Source organism: Ciona intestinalis, chromosome 12 (genome assembly GCF_000224145.3).
Source record: "Ciona intestinalis chromosome 12, KH, whole genome shotgun sequence".
Taxonomy (NCBI): Eukaryota; Metazoa; Chordata; class Ascidiacea; order Phlebobranchia; family Cionidae; genus Ciona; species Ciona intestinalis.
The window spans coordinates 5001885-5022852 of record NC_020177.2 but is presented as its reverse complement, the minus strand read 5'-3'; the positions used below and the strand labels follow the sequence as shown (position 1 = coordinate 5022852).

The following is a 20968-nucleotide window of genomic DNA, read 5'->3' as shown; positions in this document are numbered from 1 at the left end:
GCTTAATTAGCCTTGTAACTGGTTTGATATAAACATGCTCGACTTATCACCATGTGTTCCTTCCCTGCTATGCTGCATATTCGTATGTGTAATATACGAGGTCCAAGCTTCCAGTAACGGGCTCGTCGTTCAGACAATGTAATTGCAATCTAAGTATCAGAGATCAATATTTTCCTTCTCTATGTTTGTTTACATAACAGTTGGATGAAGTATTTTTCATCAACTTCTCTTGAATAATTCAGTTGTGTATAAAGGGGTAGGCGAGTGCGCGTTGCTCAGCAGTCGATAACTCAACTAAATCCGATTTTTTTTCTCCTGCACTATAAATCATAACGCCTCAGTTCCCATGTAAATCAATTCCCTGCCTTCCCAGGTACGGCTCGGTGCGAGGCAAGCACGTGGAGTCGCCCCCACGCCACCAGAGGATCGCTGCCTTTCTAGGAATCCCCTTCGCTTCTCCTCCTGTGGGTGAGTTACGCTTCGCTGCTCCTCAGCCCCCGCTGTCATGGGAACCTGACGTAAGACAAACGACCGAGTTCGGGAATAGCTGCGTACAAATCGACGACGAAGTGTTCGGGAATTTCAGAGGTGGGAGTAATGGTTACGACCAGTTAATAAATGTGGTAAATTGTCAGCTGGCGCGAGATGTGTGAAAAGGCACACCAGTGTTGTTGCGACTACGTGGCAACTCGTAATAAACGGGCACTGTGTATGTAACAAAACGCTATAGAGACTGAATATTCGTGCGATAAATACCTTAGTAACTTACTTACATCTGAACCAATCACTTAATAGGTTCTCAGATGTGGAATGCCCCCAATCTTAAGAGCGAGGATTGCCTTTACCTTAACATATGGACTCCCAGAATACCAACTTCCACACGTTCCCAACCACTAGCTGTGATGGTGTGGATATACGGGGGATCCTTCTACAGCGGGACTACAGCCTTAGCCTTATATGATGGCCGTTACCTCGCTGCTCAAGGGGGGGTAGTTGTAGTCTCAATCAATTATCGGTGAGATACGAAAGCTTAATTAAGTTGAACGTCTAGAACGAGCGCTTTCTCCATATTTAGAAATACTATTTAATTTATTTCATAAAAAAGTGCTGAAATCTGTTAAAGTTGTCAAATGAAAAAGCCTTTTGTTGAAGCGAAATTAACTTCATTATATCGTAATGATTTCTTAAGCAGCCGTAAGCAATTTCTCCACAACGTAGACTTTTATAGTATCGACTAACCGTTATGCAAAGAAGTAAAGAACAATTTAAAATTTATATTTTGTACATAAGGTGGGTACCGTTAGCCCAAAATATCCTATATTTTCTAATGGTGTAACTAGCAATTAACTATGCTTTTTCGAACTCGTGAGAATACGGTTATATTTATTCTGTAAATATTCTTTCCATACCAGCATCGATTGGTTAAAGGCGAAAAACGCGTATCACCATTTTACCCCAACACTATACATACTCGATTAAAAAATACCGTCTTAAACATTGAATAATATACAATTTTGAGAGTTGTACAACCTACTATATTTTTAAACAAAAAATGCTCCCTTAAAATTGATTTCCACTAAAGTATTGAATTCTTTAAAATTTTAAAGTAACTCGTATACAATACTGTAGGCCATATTTTATTGCTATTCAATCTGTCATTACAGTCTTGGCCCGCTCGGATTCCTCGCTCCTTTGGCTGGAACACCCGGCAACGCTGGCTTGCTGGATCAACAACTTGCATTAAAATGGGTGCGAGATAATATAAGGGCCTTTGGTGGGAACCCAGACAACGTTACCTTGATGGGAGAAAGTGCAGGAGCAGCGTCTATTGGTTTGCATACGGTGGCCCCTTCCAGTCGTGGCCTGTTCAACAGGTTTCTATATAAACTTTTCTAGTCTGAAGTATATCAGGCTTTTACTTTGTTTTTAAACTCTAGTTTTGTTTCTACTATACGGTTTTAGCCAATCCTTATTAAGCATGATTGACTCTATACCGTATTTTACCCTCATGTGGCGGCAGCGATAAAATTGTGACAGTTTTGAATGTAATTGACTTTCTGCTTTCTAAACCCAATGTATTCCAGAGTAATCTTCCAAAGTGGTAACCAGATGACACCATGGTCCACCATCAGCCTCCCTACCTCTCTCAATAGAACCAGAATCCTTGCTGCAAACCTACGCTGCCCCAACCCGCGTACTTCATCCGAACTTGACGTTTTAACTTGTCTCAGATCCCATTCAGCTGTCGACGTTTTCTCAAATTCTTGGATTACCCAAGAGATCTTCGACTTTCCCTTTGTTCCCGTACATGGAACTTCATTTCTCCCCGAACATCCACACGAGGTGAGACCTATAAATTTTTAAGAATGATCAGAATATAAGTTTTTAAAGTGACCGTGATAATGCGTAACATGGGGTAGTTTACATACCACTATTATTGAATGACTTTTTTGTATCTTTTCTGTCACGATAACGAGGGCCAGAGTAATACATAGAATGTATAAAGGCTTAGAATAACGAATATAACAAATTTGTATAACAAATTAGAAGTACAGTATATAGGAGCAGCTCAACTGCATAGCATATAGAGTGGTTTAAACTGCGTTGATATAGCGTTGGAACATCATAAATATACCAAACCAGCTACGAAATAGAAGCAACCCTGCTACATTATTTGAACAATACATTAAAGCTACACACACGTCATCTGTTATTTTTCCTTCGGCAAACCTGGCCATTTCCGAAGTCTAATACCAGGACTGTCTCGCATGTTATATACGTAACAAACTATACGATATGTTATTGAGTTAGCAACGACATTTAAAACAGGAAGCTGAGTAGACGCGGTTTAGACCATGGGTGCTGGTTATATTAAGCCCATACTGGTAACCGAAGTGTATATAATCTATTCATTCCGCTGCAGCCTGCAATTTGATAAAGTTTCCGCTTTCGCGCCTTTTTTATCCACCGTGTAATTTGAAATTTGCGTCCCTTGTTACGTATATAACAATAGCTTATTACGTGGGTGTGGTGCATTATTACGTAAAGTAAAACATGAGGTTTGAATCGCAACAAATTGAAAAACACGTGGCTGTGAATCCGAACGAATATTTTTAGTTTTTTTCAAACTGAAAATAGAATTAAAACTCAAGGCATGGTTGCCCTTACAATGAACTTACAGACTGTAATTTATTTCTCATAAAGATTATCACCGTAACTAATCTGGAATGAGTTGGGGCAGTCTATTTTGGTTTTACTGTCCATTTTATAACGAATTATTCTGTGTGGCTTGCATTATGCGTGCTTACGCACCCAACCAATAAAATGGTTAATTTAACTTTAAAGGGAAAATAAACGTCAAGTAAACGTACGCGTCTTTTGTAACTTAGCGTAGATTAAGATGTATATACCGTGTACTGCGTTTATTGGACTATTTGTAACTGTAAATGCTAAGTGCCCAAACCATTTCATCTTTCAACATCTAAAGACAAATATGTCAGTTATTTCTGTTTGTACTGTAACCTTTCGTTTGTACTGAAACGTTTAAAAATCTTTGTCCTTTCTTTGTATCAAGGCGTAACTTCCCCTGTGCTCGGTTTGCAACAGCATGCCACATTATCGTATTATTTATAATCGCCAAGTGCGTTTTTATATTTCCCTGAACGATTGAATTTCATAAATTGCTTGGACTGTTTACAAAAACAATTCGAACTTCACACGCAAGTTAAACTATATAACACCCCTATACGTCGTTGGTGGCATTGCTATATTACGCCGTATAACAGGCCTTGAGGCGAATAACTGCAAACGTCAAGTTAAACAATATTTGTATATTAATTAAAACTGTCAAATTACCACTGTATGTTTATATTCTTTGTTTATCTAATTTACCAAGTTAAGTATTTGCCCCGACAGTGTTAGGTATAGATTTATCATAAAAATATCGTAACACGAATGACCACATACGTAAAATTACTTTATTCACTGTTTATAAAATTTACCATGTATTCACTCCCACGAAGTTAGCTGGAACAACTTATCATAAGACCATCTTAAACCGCGTAACCAACAACCTAAAAAAGTTTGCCATAAGACCCGTTTTACTGTTTATCTGAAATATTAAACTAAGATATCTGCGTTATCAAACGCCCACAAAGTTGAACCAACTTATAATAGAATTATCTTAACTCGCGTAACCACCGACGTTAATTTGACTTATTAATCTTGGCAGGTAACTCGTAAAGGTGAGCAAGCCGACGTCGATGTAATGGCCGGACATAACACGAATGAAGGTTCATATTTCACCTTATACACTGTTCCCGGGTTTAATATTTCATCGCAAAGTATTTTGTCCAAGTAAGGGGCTTGGATGTCTTTGTATTGTCGGTTGTGTGTGTTGTTTCAGTTTAATTAGCCTAGTTTCCCAGCCAGATATATTACATTCGTTTTAATACTTTGCAATATGAACTCAATATAAACCATTTACCTCGTTTAGAAACCTTGCTTTGCTTAATTGGCAATTGATTCTACCATTTCGGTTCGTTATGTATGTGTCAAAATCAAAATGCGTAAAATATATAAATAGTTTTCAGATAGAGGTTGTATTTAGATATCATTGCCACCATCTGCACTATGTCATGCATCTACAAATCACTTATGTTATCAATACCAGACCTATTTACACTGATAGCTGTGTGACCTTGGAGCAATGACCGAACACATAAGTGTGCAATGATATCGAAATATCCTGGAAAATACGATTAGAATCGTTTTTAACATAAAAAAAAAAAAAACATTTTGTCAGTAAAAATGAATGAATGATATTATTGACGGGAAATAACGATTAAACGAGTAGTTATAACACGCCTATACTTAAAACATAAGTAAACTTAATGTAATTAACCAGAGATCGTTGTTAGGCCTTTTCTTTAAAAAACAACCTGTTATCCTGTTTTTTTTCTCTGTAATCTAGGCTTACACCTTGTTATTAATGGTTTTCGTACAAGATACAATGTATAGTAAGCTTTATATCATGTCTTTAGGAAAGAATACATTGATGGCATCGCATTAAGTGGGATTAAAACCAACGAGCTTGGTAGATCAGGAGCGGCTTTCATGTATGCTGACTGGGAGAACCCGGATAATGTATTGCAATACCGAGACGGAGTGAACGAAATAGTTGGAGATTTTCATGTAGTTTGCCCAACGGTTCTGTTAACCAAGTAAGTAAGAGTCAAGTATGCTGTGTTATATTTTGTAAATTAAAAATAATCATCCACAAAGTTACATACGTGGTAACTCGTAAAATCGGGCACGAGGTGATATATCAGAGTTAAGTATATTACTGTAAATAAAACACACAATAAGCATTTAATGAAATGTGGTAAACACAAACGAGGATCGTAAAGTTTTACAACCGAAGCTGGAGATTAAATGTTTAGAATTTTGTTTTTTAATGAAACTCGATTTCAGACCTCGCGTCTTTAACATAATACACAAAAATGTCTCCTAAACTTACTTTACATCTCAACTTATATATGGTTTTAGTTTTATTTGACAGTGATTTTTTAAAGCATAACTTTTAGTGTTTTAAAACGACATAAACACGCATTTGGAACAGTACTATAACTATGTGGTATGGTTGATGAATCTGGCCCTCATCTAGCAATCATATTATTGAGTTCTTGTTGCATTACAACCGAATACACCGAGTGCTACTAAATATGCAGCAAACCGAAACGATTGCAACCGTTTATTTCACACATTTTCATCATCGCATATAGTCGTATACCAAATTATTACTTTGTTTTGTCCCCAAATGTGCAATATGGTCCCGTACGTCAGTGGTATTGTAATAATGATATTTAAAAATTCTATACAGTCTACCATGTTTTTTCTATGAAGAAATGATTTCATATTAAATATTCCTCCCTATCCAAAAGTGAATTGAGTTACGTTTACTGTACAAGGCACACGCACAGCGTAGCTTGGCTCTCGACTCCCATGTGTAAACCGCATATAGACCCTTGTAATAATAACTTGGCGCCTTTACGTTGTGGGCATGCCAGTATGACATTTACCGCTACCTTTTAACAGCTAACGTTATTACTCTCTATATAAATATCCCCAAAATCACTTAATCTAAACGGGATTTGAATTTAATAACATCTATTCTATAAGATTTAGAAACTTTAGATCCTACAGCGTGGTAGCTATGGGACCAGGGATTTAGGCAAGGGTTGGACTAAACGGCCAGTTAATTAAAACGTATTTCTCCAAACTATACATTTAGATTGACGCTTCTCTAATGCGTCTCCGTTGAATGCATAACACAGCGCGGTATGAAATCACCATTAGTTGCATGCGTAGATGATATTACTATGGGGTTATATGGATACCGTTAGCATATAATATTTCCTGATCTTGTTTTTAAAATTTAACATTTTTTAGAATTGTAAGAAAACGGTTATATATTTGTTTAAATACTCCTTTTTTAATCAAATGAGACAATAATAGATGAAATTATGAACCATTTTACCTCAACCCCCTGTAGGCCTACTATAAATAGAAAAAATGTTTTGTTTGAATTTGTTGTTTTTTTGGTTTATTTAAACGCATTTACGCAAATAATTAAATCGGGTTTCCAACTAAAATAAAATAACAACTTGTCCAACTAAGGATCTATTTTTATCAATTCTTTTTGCCGCAAGATATTCTAAGTTCAGATCTTAAATATTTAATGAACCGATACATCTTAACATTGGTATTTATCTAACGGTAAGCTACTTGGTCTAAAATTAGCAAAATTGATTGCCCGTCTCGCCTGTCGAGTTAAAACGTTGCGTCAAGCCACTGGGTCGTGGAATTCTATTATTACATACATTCGACCTTCGCGTTTGTAGTTGCATTTAGTTGATTTGTATTAAAATTAATTTTTAGTCTACATTAAACATTATACGTTACTTTACACAGATCTCCGCTGTATGTTTAATATGTTTAGCAAAGTACATGTTAATTTCTCATGTGCTTTGGTGAGCGTATGTCTCCTTATGATATTTAACAGCCATTGCTCTAACCTTAGTGGTCACTAACTGATTGTCTAAATTGTAAGCCATAACAAATAACAATTACCCACAAAGTTACATGCGTGGTAACTCGTATAAGCGTGCACCAGGTGTATAAAACAGAACACCCGTGGTATACCAACTGTCATTGCCCTGTCATGTGCGTGAAATAATTTATTTCTTTAACACCAAACTACTTTCGCAGACGCCACTCTCGTACCTTTTCCAACAATAATGTCTACCTCTACCATCTATCGTACCGACTTTCCAATAACCCATGGCCTGCATGGATGGGCGTGATGCATGGGTATGAGATTGAACTGATGTTTGGAACACCCTGGTTTGGAACATCACAGTTCACATCAGGTTATAATGACGTCGATCGCTCCGTGAGTCGACGTATGGTGCATTACTGGACCAACTTCGCTAAATTTGGGTGAGTATAATTGGAATAAAAATACAATGCATTGTTTAACTAGGATTTATGCTAGATAATGGTCATTGACTGGGTATGTGTTCTTGGGCATGACATTTAAAGGGCATACCTCCAACCCAGTGGTAACTAATGATTTGTAGCACCTTGGTTGTCGGGGTAGTATAGGGTATTTTTACCTAAGTCCCAGGTTCCCATTGCACACGACGCTGTATAGAACCGCATTCACTTAGGATAGAAAATTTTAAATGGGTGCTGATAGGGTCCTATTGCGAGATATATATACCTTCTATAAGTTAAATATGTTCAAACTTGTTTTTCAGGAACCCGAACGGTTTACGAAGTGCAAACGAACTAGACTTACGTAGCACTGATTGGCCAAGATTCGATGACGTCAGACAGCGGTATCTTGAAATTGGTATCGACGATGACGTCATGGGGCCTTTCCCTAATTCGTTTCGTTGCGCTTTTTGGGAAAGATATTTACCATCGTTGAAACTCGCTTCGTGTAAGTTGTGTACACACAAGTGTTAGGTTAGGGTAAGATGGTCCATGTTTTTATTCCTTCATCGTTCCATTGGGTAGTAAACAAACAATATTTACTGAAGTATATATCCGGTAAATATCCTCAAAGTAACATACGTATACTCACAAAGTAACATACATGGTAACTCGTAAGGGTAAGCGGTACGAGGTATATAAAACATAACACCCGTGGTATAACGACTGTCGTTTCCCCGCCATGCCAGGATGAATAAGTTACATACGTGGTAACTCGTAAACAGACATGAGGTGTATGACACAAAACACCCGGGTTATAACGACTGTCGGAATAACTTCCATTCATTCATTCCCACATGTATTCACACACAGCCGACATGGACGAAGTCGAAACGAAATGGAAGATCGAGTTTAACAGGTGGACCGAATCCATGGATTTGTGGGATCGGTCTTTTAAAGCTTATTCTAAAGATGGGAAACAGAGTTCTTGTCCCAACTGATGTTGCCTCAGTTTTATCGCCATTATTTTATTCTGTATGTTGATTATGTAGAGGAAGACACAGCACACCAGGTACTCGCTGCACTCCATCTTTCCACATTGCCGCGGTTGAAAGTTATTTCGTTTTAAACCCCATACGTTACTATAGTACTACAGTAAAGACACCCCACACAATGCTATAGTACAATGGCGTACAGAATCGTTGCATTTTTACATTACTTAGGTCTTAGGTGGTGCTTTGGAAAATGAATTTATCCAATTTATTACTAAGTTACTGCAATACGAAATTCCAGTACTTGGTCGCTACACCTTTTTGTACAATTCCACCGATATTATCAACCAAATATTTTGGTCAACTGTTTAGCCCCGGGCATCACCCACTACTGAAGGATCGTGTCACCCCGCCATTGCACTGTAGGTTTAAGGGGTTATGCGTACAAGGGGAATGCTGTGTAGTTAATAAACTATCGTTATACACTTTCTTTACCTGCGTTACGTTAAGATACTTAGTATTTAGTTCAGGGAAATAGGTAAAGTTCATAACAGCCGAAAGGTTTCTATCTTTTACAGCTTTCGTTTTGCAGTGGCCTTTCTGTTCTATATATGGGTGAGCCCCAACAGCACGAAAAAACTTACAGTTGTATTTCATCAACCCAACAGTTTATTTTCAAAACACGTAAACTTCGATAGCTCAAATAATTGCCCACGCTTATAAGCAAGTTGAATGAATGAATGAATGAATGAATGAATGAATGAATGAATGAATGAATGAATGAATGAATGAATGAATGAATGAATGAATGAATGAATGTAACTTACTTTATCCATGGCCGGAAAACGACAGTCTTCATAACACGGGTGTTTCACACACCTCGTGCCACCTTACGAGTTACCAAGTACGTTACTTTGTGGGTGACATTCAATGTGCGACTGGTTTTGACACAGTAGTATATAGATCTAAGTCGCATTATCTAGCCTTTTCTCAGATAGCAATACAAACAGGGTTGTTTATTTGCTTTTAATTAGTAAGCAACCATGCTAACAACTATACTACGTATAATAACTATTAACAATAAAACTCGCAATAGGTTTCAGTAAACTGTACACATTTAGTTCGTACAAAATATAAGTTCCGATAATAAGCAGTTTAGGAATAACACGAGCATTTAGTAATATACACGATTTGAAGTCAGCAAATAGAGAGTCATTAATTCGCGTTAATAAACGCAGTATGAGAAAATCATTTGATGCTTCTATTTTGGAGGTTGGGGTAAGATGGTACATGTTTTCATTCTCTATTTTCCTCCAATTTGATAGTAAACAAATAACATTAACAGAACCATATACCGCAGCGTCACGACTCTAAAAGAGCGTTGTTAATACATAAAAACCCCCATTATGAAATTGGAGATACTATTTGGTATCAATGTCCATCTTCCGCTATAATACTATATATGAGCATTGGAATATATATCTTAAATGTAATGTCATGGTAACATTTTGTCTTCTATATACGAGGCCCACTACATCGTGACGTCACATACTAAACGGTGACGTCATAACAACAAATAACACCGCCCCTTGAGGGTCAAAAATAAATATTAACAAGAATAAAAATACAACGGCGAATGGTTAAAATATTAGAACGAAAATAATTGTTTTCCGTCAAACGCGCTACGGGGATGATGACGTAACTTCCGCCGACGTCTTATCAGTTGGCGAATGATTCTCCCACGCCTGGTGCGCTCTACCTCCACCTCGCGGAGCAGTCGCTGAAATTCATTAATCGCTAGGTGAAGCACCGCTCTTTTCATATTTGGCTTCATACGGGCGAGCAGTCGATCCAACTCAGTGGCATCAGATCCATGGCCAAGTTTCATTTTGGGATCTGTAATCTTCCGTATCATGCGAAGATATAGAATTGGTTCGTTGCATTCGCAGCCTTGCTTTACTCTGTTAAAATAAAACGGTTTAATAATGATTGCACGGGTCGTAACAGTGACGTTACGTATCAATGACGTAGAGTTAAATCTTTCCCCGTTCGATAATTTACACTAAATATAAAAAAAACGCTGTTTCAGACTAATGGTTTTTTTGTGTTAATACAGATTTTTCAATAAGCGTTGGTAGTTTTTAAAACACGGTTAGGAAATATGAAGTAATATTTGCTAGCACCATATTTAAACACTAGACATTAATATGGGTTATAAAATTACTTGGTCTTTCTAAACGTTACTTACGCTTTTTGTTGCAGAATGCATTGACAGTGACCTCCAGTAGAAGCATCAGTTAGTTGTAGGATTCGACTCAACAGAAGATTTTTATTATGTCCCCGCTTCACCCTGGATACCTTCTCAGTGATGAGCATGTCAGCAACATGGCGTTTGCTGCAAGAGAAGCAACGGTGAGTCGGGTGGTTACGTCATAGTTTTAATTTTATCGTCCTATCTTAACTATAAAGTCTGCCACCGTTTTACAAAACATCGTGGCAAAGTTGCATAGAAAAACGGATTTTCTCGTCAGTTTCAATACAAGATAACAGTCCATTTATATATGAAACGATTGCCTATTTCAAACATTTCGGTTCAAAACAAAAATGTACGAAAACGAAAAGTGTGTCATGTTTTATGTGTTTTTTTTTGACATGTTAGCCCGAATAGAAAACCTTGAACTGTAATTTAAAGCCACAATACTCTAAGTAAGATACGATCGAGCCCTGAGGGAAAGTGACACCGCATTCAACGTAGTAAGAAATAGCGATGGTGTTGATAAACACAAGATACACGATCGTGTTGTCACGTTTTGTAGCAAGCGGTAGCGAGCTTTGGTGAAGCTCGTAACGTTAGATTAATCCTTGCATGGGTAAACTGGTACCAAGTGACTTTTGTATATCGGTCGTTGGGTTTTGGCTTACGGTGACACTGGTGTTTTTTACACGCAGCATAGAATGAAGTATGGGTTATATTTTGCTTTCACTGCATTTGTGGTTACACTATACATTAGTACACTATAATATACTTTATCGACTATAACCATTGCGCTGGTGCAAGACTGTCACATATTTTATGTTCAGGAACAACCCGATGGTCGGAATTTACCAGTAAAAGAACTCAGGTTAAACACTGAGCAATTAGTTGGCTCTATACTAATCTATCGGAATACCTATAAAATACTGTTGCTGTCAGGCAGTTGGGTCCAATAAAGCCAGAAAGACTTCTGGTCGTCTTTCGCTGAAACCGCTACCGTAATTTCCCGTCGCTAAAACCGCGTCGCTTTAGGTAGACCGCTAATCTGGCCACCAAGTTTATAATAGGTTGAATACACGGGCACAACATTGCCGATGTACGGGAATAATTGAACGGCGCCTGTAATACTCGCCGCGATGCTGTCTTGACGTCACGATGACGTAACCAACTTAAATATTGACGGTAAGGGCAAAGTTTTTCGTGTTCTACAACTGTGCGGCAGTTGATATGGAAACTACGAAGGGGGCGAACTAGCTTTGGCAATTTTGCGGGAGTGTAATACGGAAATATGGAAGGGGAACATACTTTGCTGAGATCTTATCGCATTTATAGCAACAACTAATGGAGTGCATTAATGTCGATAAGCATGATTGTATTTTATCAAACCAACCACATTGTACAAGCTGACCCGTTCAGTTTCCGCCATTGAACTAAAAAATCTTTTTTCCATTGAACTTTGAAAAAATCTTTAAAATGATGAGATTTGAAGTCTGATAAGAAAGTTCCATCAAGTTGTGTATTTTAGTGAAAAGGTTAGCTTTACACGGGAGCCCACATCAATAAGAAATTCGAAGAAACTTGATCCCTGTCTAAAACAAACTCTTTCAGATGAAAAATGCATTTGGTTTGGTAACTATGATGCAACGCCGATTAACTACCTCATGATTGATGGCTCGTATATGTTTACTGAGCCAAGTATGCACAACATATTGATAGGTGCTGTGTTGTGTGCAAGTTTGCTGAACAAACTACTCAACTCATATACACCACAAACAAACCAAGCTCATTAAGTTCGATACCTTGAGGTTATTAATCCCAAGTTGAGGTGGTAAAGATTCCGCCACCCTGATAACACGTCACCGCACTCGCATTTAAGGGTTGGCTTTGACCATAATATTTGCGGTTCCCAAATCTGTTTGGATTCCTTCAAAGCCGCATTTACCGCTGGGCAAACTCAAGTTGAAACTCATTACAATATGGCCCACTTTGGTCGACGAAGACAAACACATATCCGGGCAATGTCAACTTTACTCAGAGCTGAGTGGAGCTCAAAGTATGCCATGTTGTCACTGACCCTAAGCGACCGCCAGCACTGAAGGCTTGTTTTTCACTAGCTCGACACGCATCAGTGGTCACGAGGTCACGTGAATCAGATACTTTGCTGACGTTGGTGATTTTGACATAAGGTGGACAACACCAAAACTCCAATAAGTTCACAATTCTGCTTCTATATCATTGCAACTTGCAAACGTCCACATGTTAACTATATTTGGATCGTTTTTAAATCAAGAACGATCTGCATATAGACAAGGTCATATATTTCAATGTCTGCCTGTCTGCCACAACAGGAATAATTGACAGTCGGACATGAACAAGTGACAGCAAGATATACAATGTTTGAAGCATTGAGATATACGGCCTAATTGCATCATAATAATTGGCATTGGCTGAGCGGGTTGTTCCCTTTAATAATTCAAAGGAAAATTCCGGGCTTAATTAATCCGTTCAATGGTGCTTTTCTTGAACAAACACTCCTAAACTGACAAGAGCTTTTGTTGGAGACGAATCGCCGGATAATTGTGAAGCGCGTAACACGCGATCTCTATCGACAGCTGTTCAACTATCACAGGCTTCAACTAATCGGAATCGACTTTAAAATCACGACTGCTGACAGAAAGACAAATCCTTTATGCCAAGAAACTAATTACTTCAATCGCCATCCGGAATCGGAAGAGAAAATTTGCTTTCAGTCACGTAGCTTTGGTTATCATGGCAAACGGAATGCCCGCACACGCCCAACAAACTAAACGGAGATATTGAAACACAACATCCACATCTTGAAGCGGCAATATGGTCTGATTATTAAAAATGGCCGAATATTTGATTCAAATCTGGCCATTCGGTTCTCAGTATGTATGCTAAAGGTACAAGTATGAATAACCACACCTGCCCACATTGTAACTGTGATGAATTACATGAATCTGTTGACCCTGATCCAGTGCTCATGAAGTTGGACTATTATACTAACGAAAACATCTCACTAACTAATTGTCCAACTAATTGTGTATAGAAAATATACATTTTGCCTAAAAAGGCAACATCAATAACCTCTGCGAAAGAAGCAAAGAAATTATAAAACTGTTTTATACGGCGTGTTATACGAGACCTTGAGCAAAGGATTTCCCTACAACAGATATGTTAAGTTTGGTATGCAGTAAACCAAGTTTAAGTTGAAGGTAATACTTTCTTAGTTGTGCTAAAGCTCATTAAGAGCTTGTGGCGTGTCACGATGACGTAGATCCTCGCCCTTGTGCTCGGGAGGTTCAGTTTGAAGCGTTGGGTATAGAGTTAATTACTCATAACGTGGAATGTCTCTGAGACCTAACCCTTTATTGGGTAAGTTAAGCTACCATCACATATAAAGGCGACATTATGTTTATTTATTCAATGCACATGCGATGATGCGCATCAGATAGGATAACGACGCGCATGCTGTATTCATGTTATGTTGAAAAACGCGTCTGCATTTGTATGTAGACATCCAGGTGTTCTAAGCTTCTAGTGGTTTTGAAAGGTGTGATAAAGTGAAGGGAAATAAATCTAACGTTAAGAACTAAGGCTTGATGGATTGGTCCACTTTACTTTAAATTGGCGTTTACAGCTGCATGTACAATACAAGCGTATAGATAACTGATACATCTATACAGGCTGGGTGTGTGTTGACTTCATACTAAGATGTATACCGATTGTGCTAGACGAAATGGGGTGCAACATTTCGAGTACAAAATTTGATAATTTTTTTTAAACCTTGTAAAGATTTTTTTTTGGTTAAAAGTACAAATATGGGCAACGGGTATGATGTAAAATGTTGCAACTGTAGTCTAATGTGCCGGCTACGTTTTGTTTGTATACGTGCTGTGACTTGATTTGGCTTACTGCAGTGGTGGGTTTTGCGTGGCAGGAATTTATGAGTTTGCACCTCAGTTTTTTTGCCACAACATTGCGACCTTTGTGCCAAAGTAGCTTTTACTGTTGGTACCTTGGTATACAATATACCTAATTAACCCCAACTCCGTAATTAGACTTTGCCACACGTTATAGATCATTAGAAAAGTAAAGTTTGTGTTAGAAACACTGCAACCTACGCATAGGTTAGGCCCGAAGTAGCCCAAGATATATCTCAATGTTCGTCGGGTGTTCTGCAGCGTAGGCACGCTTTACCATATAGCAGCGGACCGTAAACCTGCAACGCTTCTATACCAGTACATAACATAAATCGCATTTTATACGAACTTGTACGCTTTAATACATGACCACGAATTGTAAAGTTAAAAGTTCCAGAACACTCTATTGTAGTGGTTAGGTTTTATACACGGGCGTCGGCACGGTTATGTGTCAAATAACAACGGTGTCACGTTGTATTATAATGTCCCCGCCAAATTTCTCGTCACGCTCGATTGAATTCTATTTACCTCCATGGGTAATAGGTTTTCAAAATATTTGTCATTTTATAAGTTGTAGCAAACTGAATGATTTTCTCGTAAAAGGTAAAGAAATAGTTACGTGGGAGCTGCCAAGATACCTACGCAGATCAGTAGCTTGGCTAATTGCGTGTTTGCTTTACGGATCACGTCATTATGGCGCTTTGAAGCCCTCAGATCTACCGCGATTAGGCTAGCTAGCCCAACAAAAGCAAAAACTAAGTTGGGAACAAACCAAACCTGGTTAAACAATTATACTAAGCGGTGATGGGATTGGCGAAACGTGTGGTAGATTCTGTGTTACCACAAACCCCTAGCCTTCTAAATATAACTCAAGTTAAAGTTCTAAATACATAGCTGTATTCCCAAAGTGGTGATCAAATTTTCCATTGAATGATGCAACGTTATACAAGGCATAGTGGCGTAACAGAGGCGTGTCTTAACAGACCAATAAACACTCAGATGTGAACGTGACGTAATTTAAACCACGTAATAGGAAATTCGTAGTAATTTCAAACGGTTCAATTACACAACACGAAAATACCGTAATTATAGGTAGGGTGACTAATGTACAAAAATTGGCGAAAATTACGTTTTGTTATATGTGCCGCTTCACATAAACAATATTTATCTCTTTAAATACGATAGCGAAAATCAAATTAATTAAAACAACGAAGAAGAATTATTACCAAAACGACAGTTGTTAAAACACGCTATGGATAAAAACTTATAAAAAACATAATTTTTTTCAAAAATTGGCACAGAAACCAGCTTTAAACCTGCATTAAAATCCGCAGCGAGCAAAACAACCACTCATTCTGATTGACGTGTGTTACGGAGCGATATGAACATTTCAAATTAACCAGAAGTTTGCTTTCTGCTGAGTTTTGAACAACGACCTTTGTTTCCCAGCTACTCCCTTTGAGACTACTCGTGCCAAGCTTTTACTTTGGCTCAAGCAGAAAAGCGAGTTCTGATTATTCGATACCGCTGTGTAAAGTTTAAAAGCCGCAGCGTGAGGGTTGGAGCTTAGGATGTACTCACCGCAGAATGATATCCCAACATCCTATATATCATTAGTTTAAGACGGCACCAAACAACAGTCGCCAAAACCTTTAAGACGGCACCAAACAACAGTCGCCAAAAAAGTTATACTGATTAAACAATTACCCAATCGAAGATAATTAGCAACGGGAATTGTAAGCATTAGATGGTATTAGGTACGACTGATGTTTTTAACTTTGTCGGTTTCCCTTTCCAGGCATTCCTAGACAATAATTACAAACCTACATCCCTTTAAAGTAATCTATACCAAGTTGTGCGTGTGATTAACTATCCTTGTTTATGTTTTGCTTAAACATTACCGCGTTTCGGAGGGTCGGGTTAGGTTCCTATTCTGTCACCTAACCCGTGAATAAATACGAGAAATATTCCATATTTGCTTTGCTCGTTAGTCAAAGCTCGGGAACAAAAACCCGCAAAAACGTTGCCAAATTTGCCTCTCTGGAAATCGACCTTGGTACAAACGAAAGGGTTGGTCGTATTGCAAAGCACGCTATGTATGTGGGGGGTTTGCACTTTTACTTCGTTCCCTCACGCCGTGTATGAAATAAGACACCCGTGTTGTAACGACTGTCGTTACCTTGCCACGCGAGGATAACTAGATTCAGACCATTCATTTATCCAAATCGCGCCTGTGCCACCTTTGAGACTTTATATTACATTTAAACCCACATAAAAGTCGTTTATCGTTTTATTTTTTAAGGTTTGTGTTTTATTATCTACGAGTAGCTTTTATCACACTTTAATTTCGCGTTTTGTGAGATTCTACCTGTTTTTATTTCATCATTATAACCACGGGTATGCCCATATATAAACCCACCCCACAGATGTGGTGGACTGACTTTTATAGACATGGGTAGTAAAGATGGTAGACATAAATTCCTAAGCAACAGACTTCACGTTAAAGAGACAACTTTCGCCACATTAAAGGATATTTTCACATCGAAAAATTTAATGCAGAAACGAAATCGGAACTACTGGGTTGTATCAATTTCGATCACAAGCCTGTTGATGAAACAATATTGGCGGTCCCATACCCGAGCGTCGATCAAATGGCTTTATTATGTATGGGGTAGCCTTGCCGCTTTTTTTTATAATCAGTATTTCGCCTGCGATATTAGCGAAGTCTTTGTGTAAAAGGTCTGTTGCTGTTTATAAGAGTGTGTAGTAGGCATTACTAGAATTGATAAAACATAAGCCAGAACAATATTCTTGGAAAAAACGATAACAACTTTTCCGGTATGTATTAATAGATCGCTTCTGGTGTTCGTTACCTCGATTATTCGATAGTGACGTCACTGACAAATGATTATTTTAAAGTGACGTCACAGATAAATCGGACGTTTGAATAATCCATACATTGTGACCTCATTAATTCGAAATCCGTCTTCACACCGCGCGACGCTGTTCATTCTCACTTTTCTTGATTAGATCTTCGAGAATGGATCGCTTCGTTTCACCAACTATTGCTCAAATGATAAAGTAGCTATATACGTGTTTCGCATGGAATTCGTTTGTTTAAAAAGGATTAGAACATGGTCGCTCTGCAACTTGCATTTTACGCGGCGATAATACCCGAGTTATTTCGCTAAGCCCATTGGGCTTATGCATTTGTTTATACGTCTCCAATATCCATGGATATCCGTTACAGATTTAACGAAAAATATACATTTTATGTCGGAACACGGGAGCCGTTTGAGCTAAAGCTTCTAAATCCCTTTTTAAACGTTAATCCGTGCGTTTATTTGTTTACGGCCATAAACTGAGAAGGTATCAAAGCTGTTAACGTTTTACAATTCTTTAGAATTAATGGTTAAAACAAAGGGGTTCAATTATGGCTGTCAGGCTAAGCTTTACTCAGTTATCGGCCAGCTTAGTTTCGCTAAAACAACAACACAACTTCGTTAATACGACTTGTCTTGAGAGTAATACTGCAAGTAACGTATAATTACACCATCAAGCGTTTCAAGGGAATCCTAGACAAAACATCGCACTTATAGGTGCAAGCTTTGTGCTTTGTTCGCGCCTTAAGCTATTCATTTATTTTGTGCATTTTGTTTAACTAGATTTAGGAGCCGCCACCGGGACCACCCATTAGGCTCCATTTTGCAGCCAAGTTTTCGATTTATTACGGCTTCGCCATTTAGAGCTCACCACAACGCTGAGTGAAATAAAATGCGACGTATAGTTTGTTTCATAACTTTGCATTCAAGCAGTCTCGGTGATAGGGTAATGGGCCAAATTTTCCAGGTCCTCAAATAAGGGACCTCACCAATACGGAATTTACTATTTTGTATAGCTGAACGTAAAATCTGTTCTTACATTTCATGGCCATTAGCTTGAGACGACATTGTAATTTTTCCGCCCCACCCACTTAACTCGTTTTGTATGTAGTGCCTAAATTAACTTGCCACAATATGGCATACAACTCACCGCAAGCCGTATACCTACATATTTAGTTCACATAGGTGCATTTATATATTCGCCATAACTCTGTAACCGAAATCACGCGCTTGCTTCGATTTATTATGCCTGGTTTCGTTACGGAAGCCAACACATATTTTATCAAATTAGTTATCTATGTTGTTTTAACGTAATCCAAGTTCGGTTACGGCAAATAAATTTGTTGGAAAATTTTACAAAATTTCCGTGACGTATATTAAGATAAGATAACAATATCTAACTAACACACTTTGACGTCAAACCTACTTAATATTGCGACAGTCCGGAGATTTAGTATATTAGTACAGGAAAATATAAAAATTTAAAATTTAACTTTGAGTAAATACCCTTATCTGTAATGATATCCGGCAAAAAGGTCATAGATTTTCGGATACCAGTCGTCGAGTTTTTTGGATTAATTACAATAAACAAACACACTTTATCATTACACCGATCACTTCTGAACGCCCATATACAAACGCCCATATATATTTTTATCAATGGTTATATTAATCTGAGAAGTTGTGGGTTATAGAGGACATATAATCTTTCGCGTACATTTACCAGAGCTATAGTTAGGTATACGCGTTAAAAATACACGGAGATATACACACTTATGCAGGGATGAATTTCTTGTTTGTGAATAAACTGTAGTGCATTTCAATTACACAGTATTTGCCATATGATTCAAGTGGAGCTGTTAGTATATTGCGGTCGTATTTTCTACCGTATTTAGCATCAGCTTCGACCTCATTAATGTTTAGAATTCAATATTTGAATTGCCTAATCTATTGCGGTGCATGTCTACGTGACATAGGACATGACGTCCACGATTACTTAATAAAGAAACCGAATTAACGACCAGATTTCGCCCGTTTTCGAACCAGTAACGCCGGGAAAGTTGACGAATTAGATGAGTGGCGCGACGTCAGTATACACACGGGATAGTGAGTCACTGGTACCACAATAACTTTTATCTCACCTTCGTACTTTTGCCTCCCGATTTAGCTCCACAGTAGCGCCATCAGCTTTGCTCGTATAGAACACCTGACACCAGAATAGCAATACTAGAACGGAGACAACCACCGATGTTCTGGTTGTACTTCTTTGTGACGTCATTAACGCAACATAGAATAGAGCGCTTTGAATAAAGCTTCCAGGAACGCGGAAAGAGTTTGCTTTTACTTTGAAATTCGATGAAACAGGCCCGGATAACTTTTACCACTACCCTGTTATCAATGCACGGAATTCAGTATGTTCTACAACCGTATATCTGCAAAGGAAGATCAGCTTTTTATAAATCAAAATAATAAATCAGGTAAATCAGTTGTTTCATTGCTCTTCACGCGAAGCGACTAAACCCCTGTATGGTGCGAACGATCAGCCCGCCTTATGTCTTGACATAGGCGACCGCAGGCAGAAGAAAAAGGCATTTCTCTACCAAGCCCGAGACTGACAGGTCTTACAAAACCAACTGTGTTCTTAAACAGTCTAAGGGAGTACCTCAGCCGCGGTTCAAACTGGTTTACGGACATTCTCTCACACGTTTAGCTCTACAACGCTAGCTGTACCGGAAACTCGATAAAATTTCCCGTTTTCACAGAGCGCAAAAACAGTTCATGAACTCGAAAAAGACATTAGGATATTTTAGGTTCAACGAAAGACAGCTCCATAAATCACCCCACACCCGACTCTAGAGCTTGCTGGTGGTTTAGACGAAACTAAATTGAATCAACACAAGCGAAATGTGTGGGGGCAAAAGCAAATACCAAATGCTCGCCTGCTAATAGACCGTTGAATTTTTCGCTGCTTTTGTCTGCGACAGACCTCAGCGTGTAGGTTGGTTAATATTTGACAGGGCTTTGCACCATAACATGTTGTCACCGCAGATTCAATCCTACTTAAACCAGTTTCATGGTGTAATGTTTGGTTTATACTATCTCTATATTTTACGTATTGACGTCGTATTTGGTGGCAATTTTATCATAATGTTAAATCTTATGCAGCGGCTTGACCGTGAAATCGTTCGTTTTACAGCAGATTCTACTTCTGTTTGATGCTCTACCAAATTTCAAGATACTGTCTGTTTGAGGGCACGTTTATCCCTTGAGAATATTACCGACTTGGTAATGGAGTACACGTGGTATAACTAATTAAGCCTAATTCACTAGATACAATATAGTCTTACCAACGAACACGAGGCTGCTGTATTCAACTTACTCATATGATATACCTATGTT

General features: G+C 38.2%; 2 protein-coding genes across 2 annotated transcripts; one reads left to right on the top strand and one right to left on the bottom strand.

Moving 5' to 3' along the window:
* Positions 1 to 34: 34 nt before the first annotated feature.
* ache (acetylcholinesterase) lies at positions 35 to 8498 on the top strand. Its single transcript, NM_001128877.1, has 10 exons — positions 35 to 138; positions 374 to 588; positions 796 to 1015; positions 1665 to 1874; positions 2085 to 2343; positions 4232 to 4356; positions 5043 to 5222; positions 7270 to 7500; positions 7821 to 8005; positions 8371 to 8498. The coding sequence occupies exons 1-10, from the start codon at positions 35 to 37 to the stop codon at positions 8496 to 8498; spliced, it is 1857 nt and encodes a 618-aa protein (NP_001122349.1).
* A 993-nt stretch (positions 8499 to 9491) lies between these two features.
* LOC100178972 lies at positions 9492 to 20022 on the bottom strand. Its single transcript, XM_002128551.4, has 3 exons — positions 19711 to 20022; positions 10738 to 10884; positions 9492 to 10450 (listed from the first exon to the last, which is right to left on the bottom strand). The coding sequence occupies exons 1-3, from the start codon at positions 19845 to 19847 to the stop codon at positions 10138 to 10140; spliced, it is 597 nt and encodes a 198-aa protein (XP_002128587.1). The 5' UTR covers positions 19848 to 20022; the 3' UTR covers positions 9492 to 10137.
* Between the last annotated feature and the right edge of the window lie 946 nt (positions 20023 to 20968).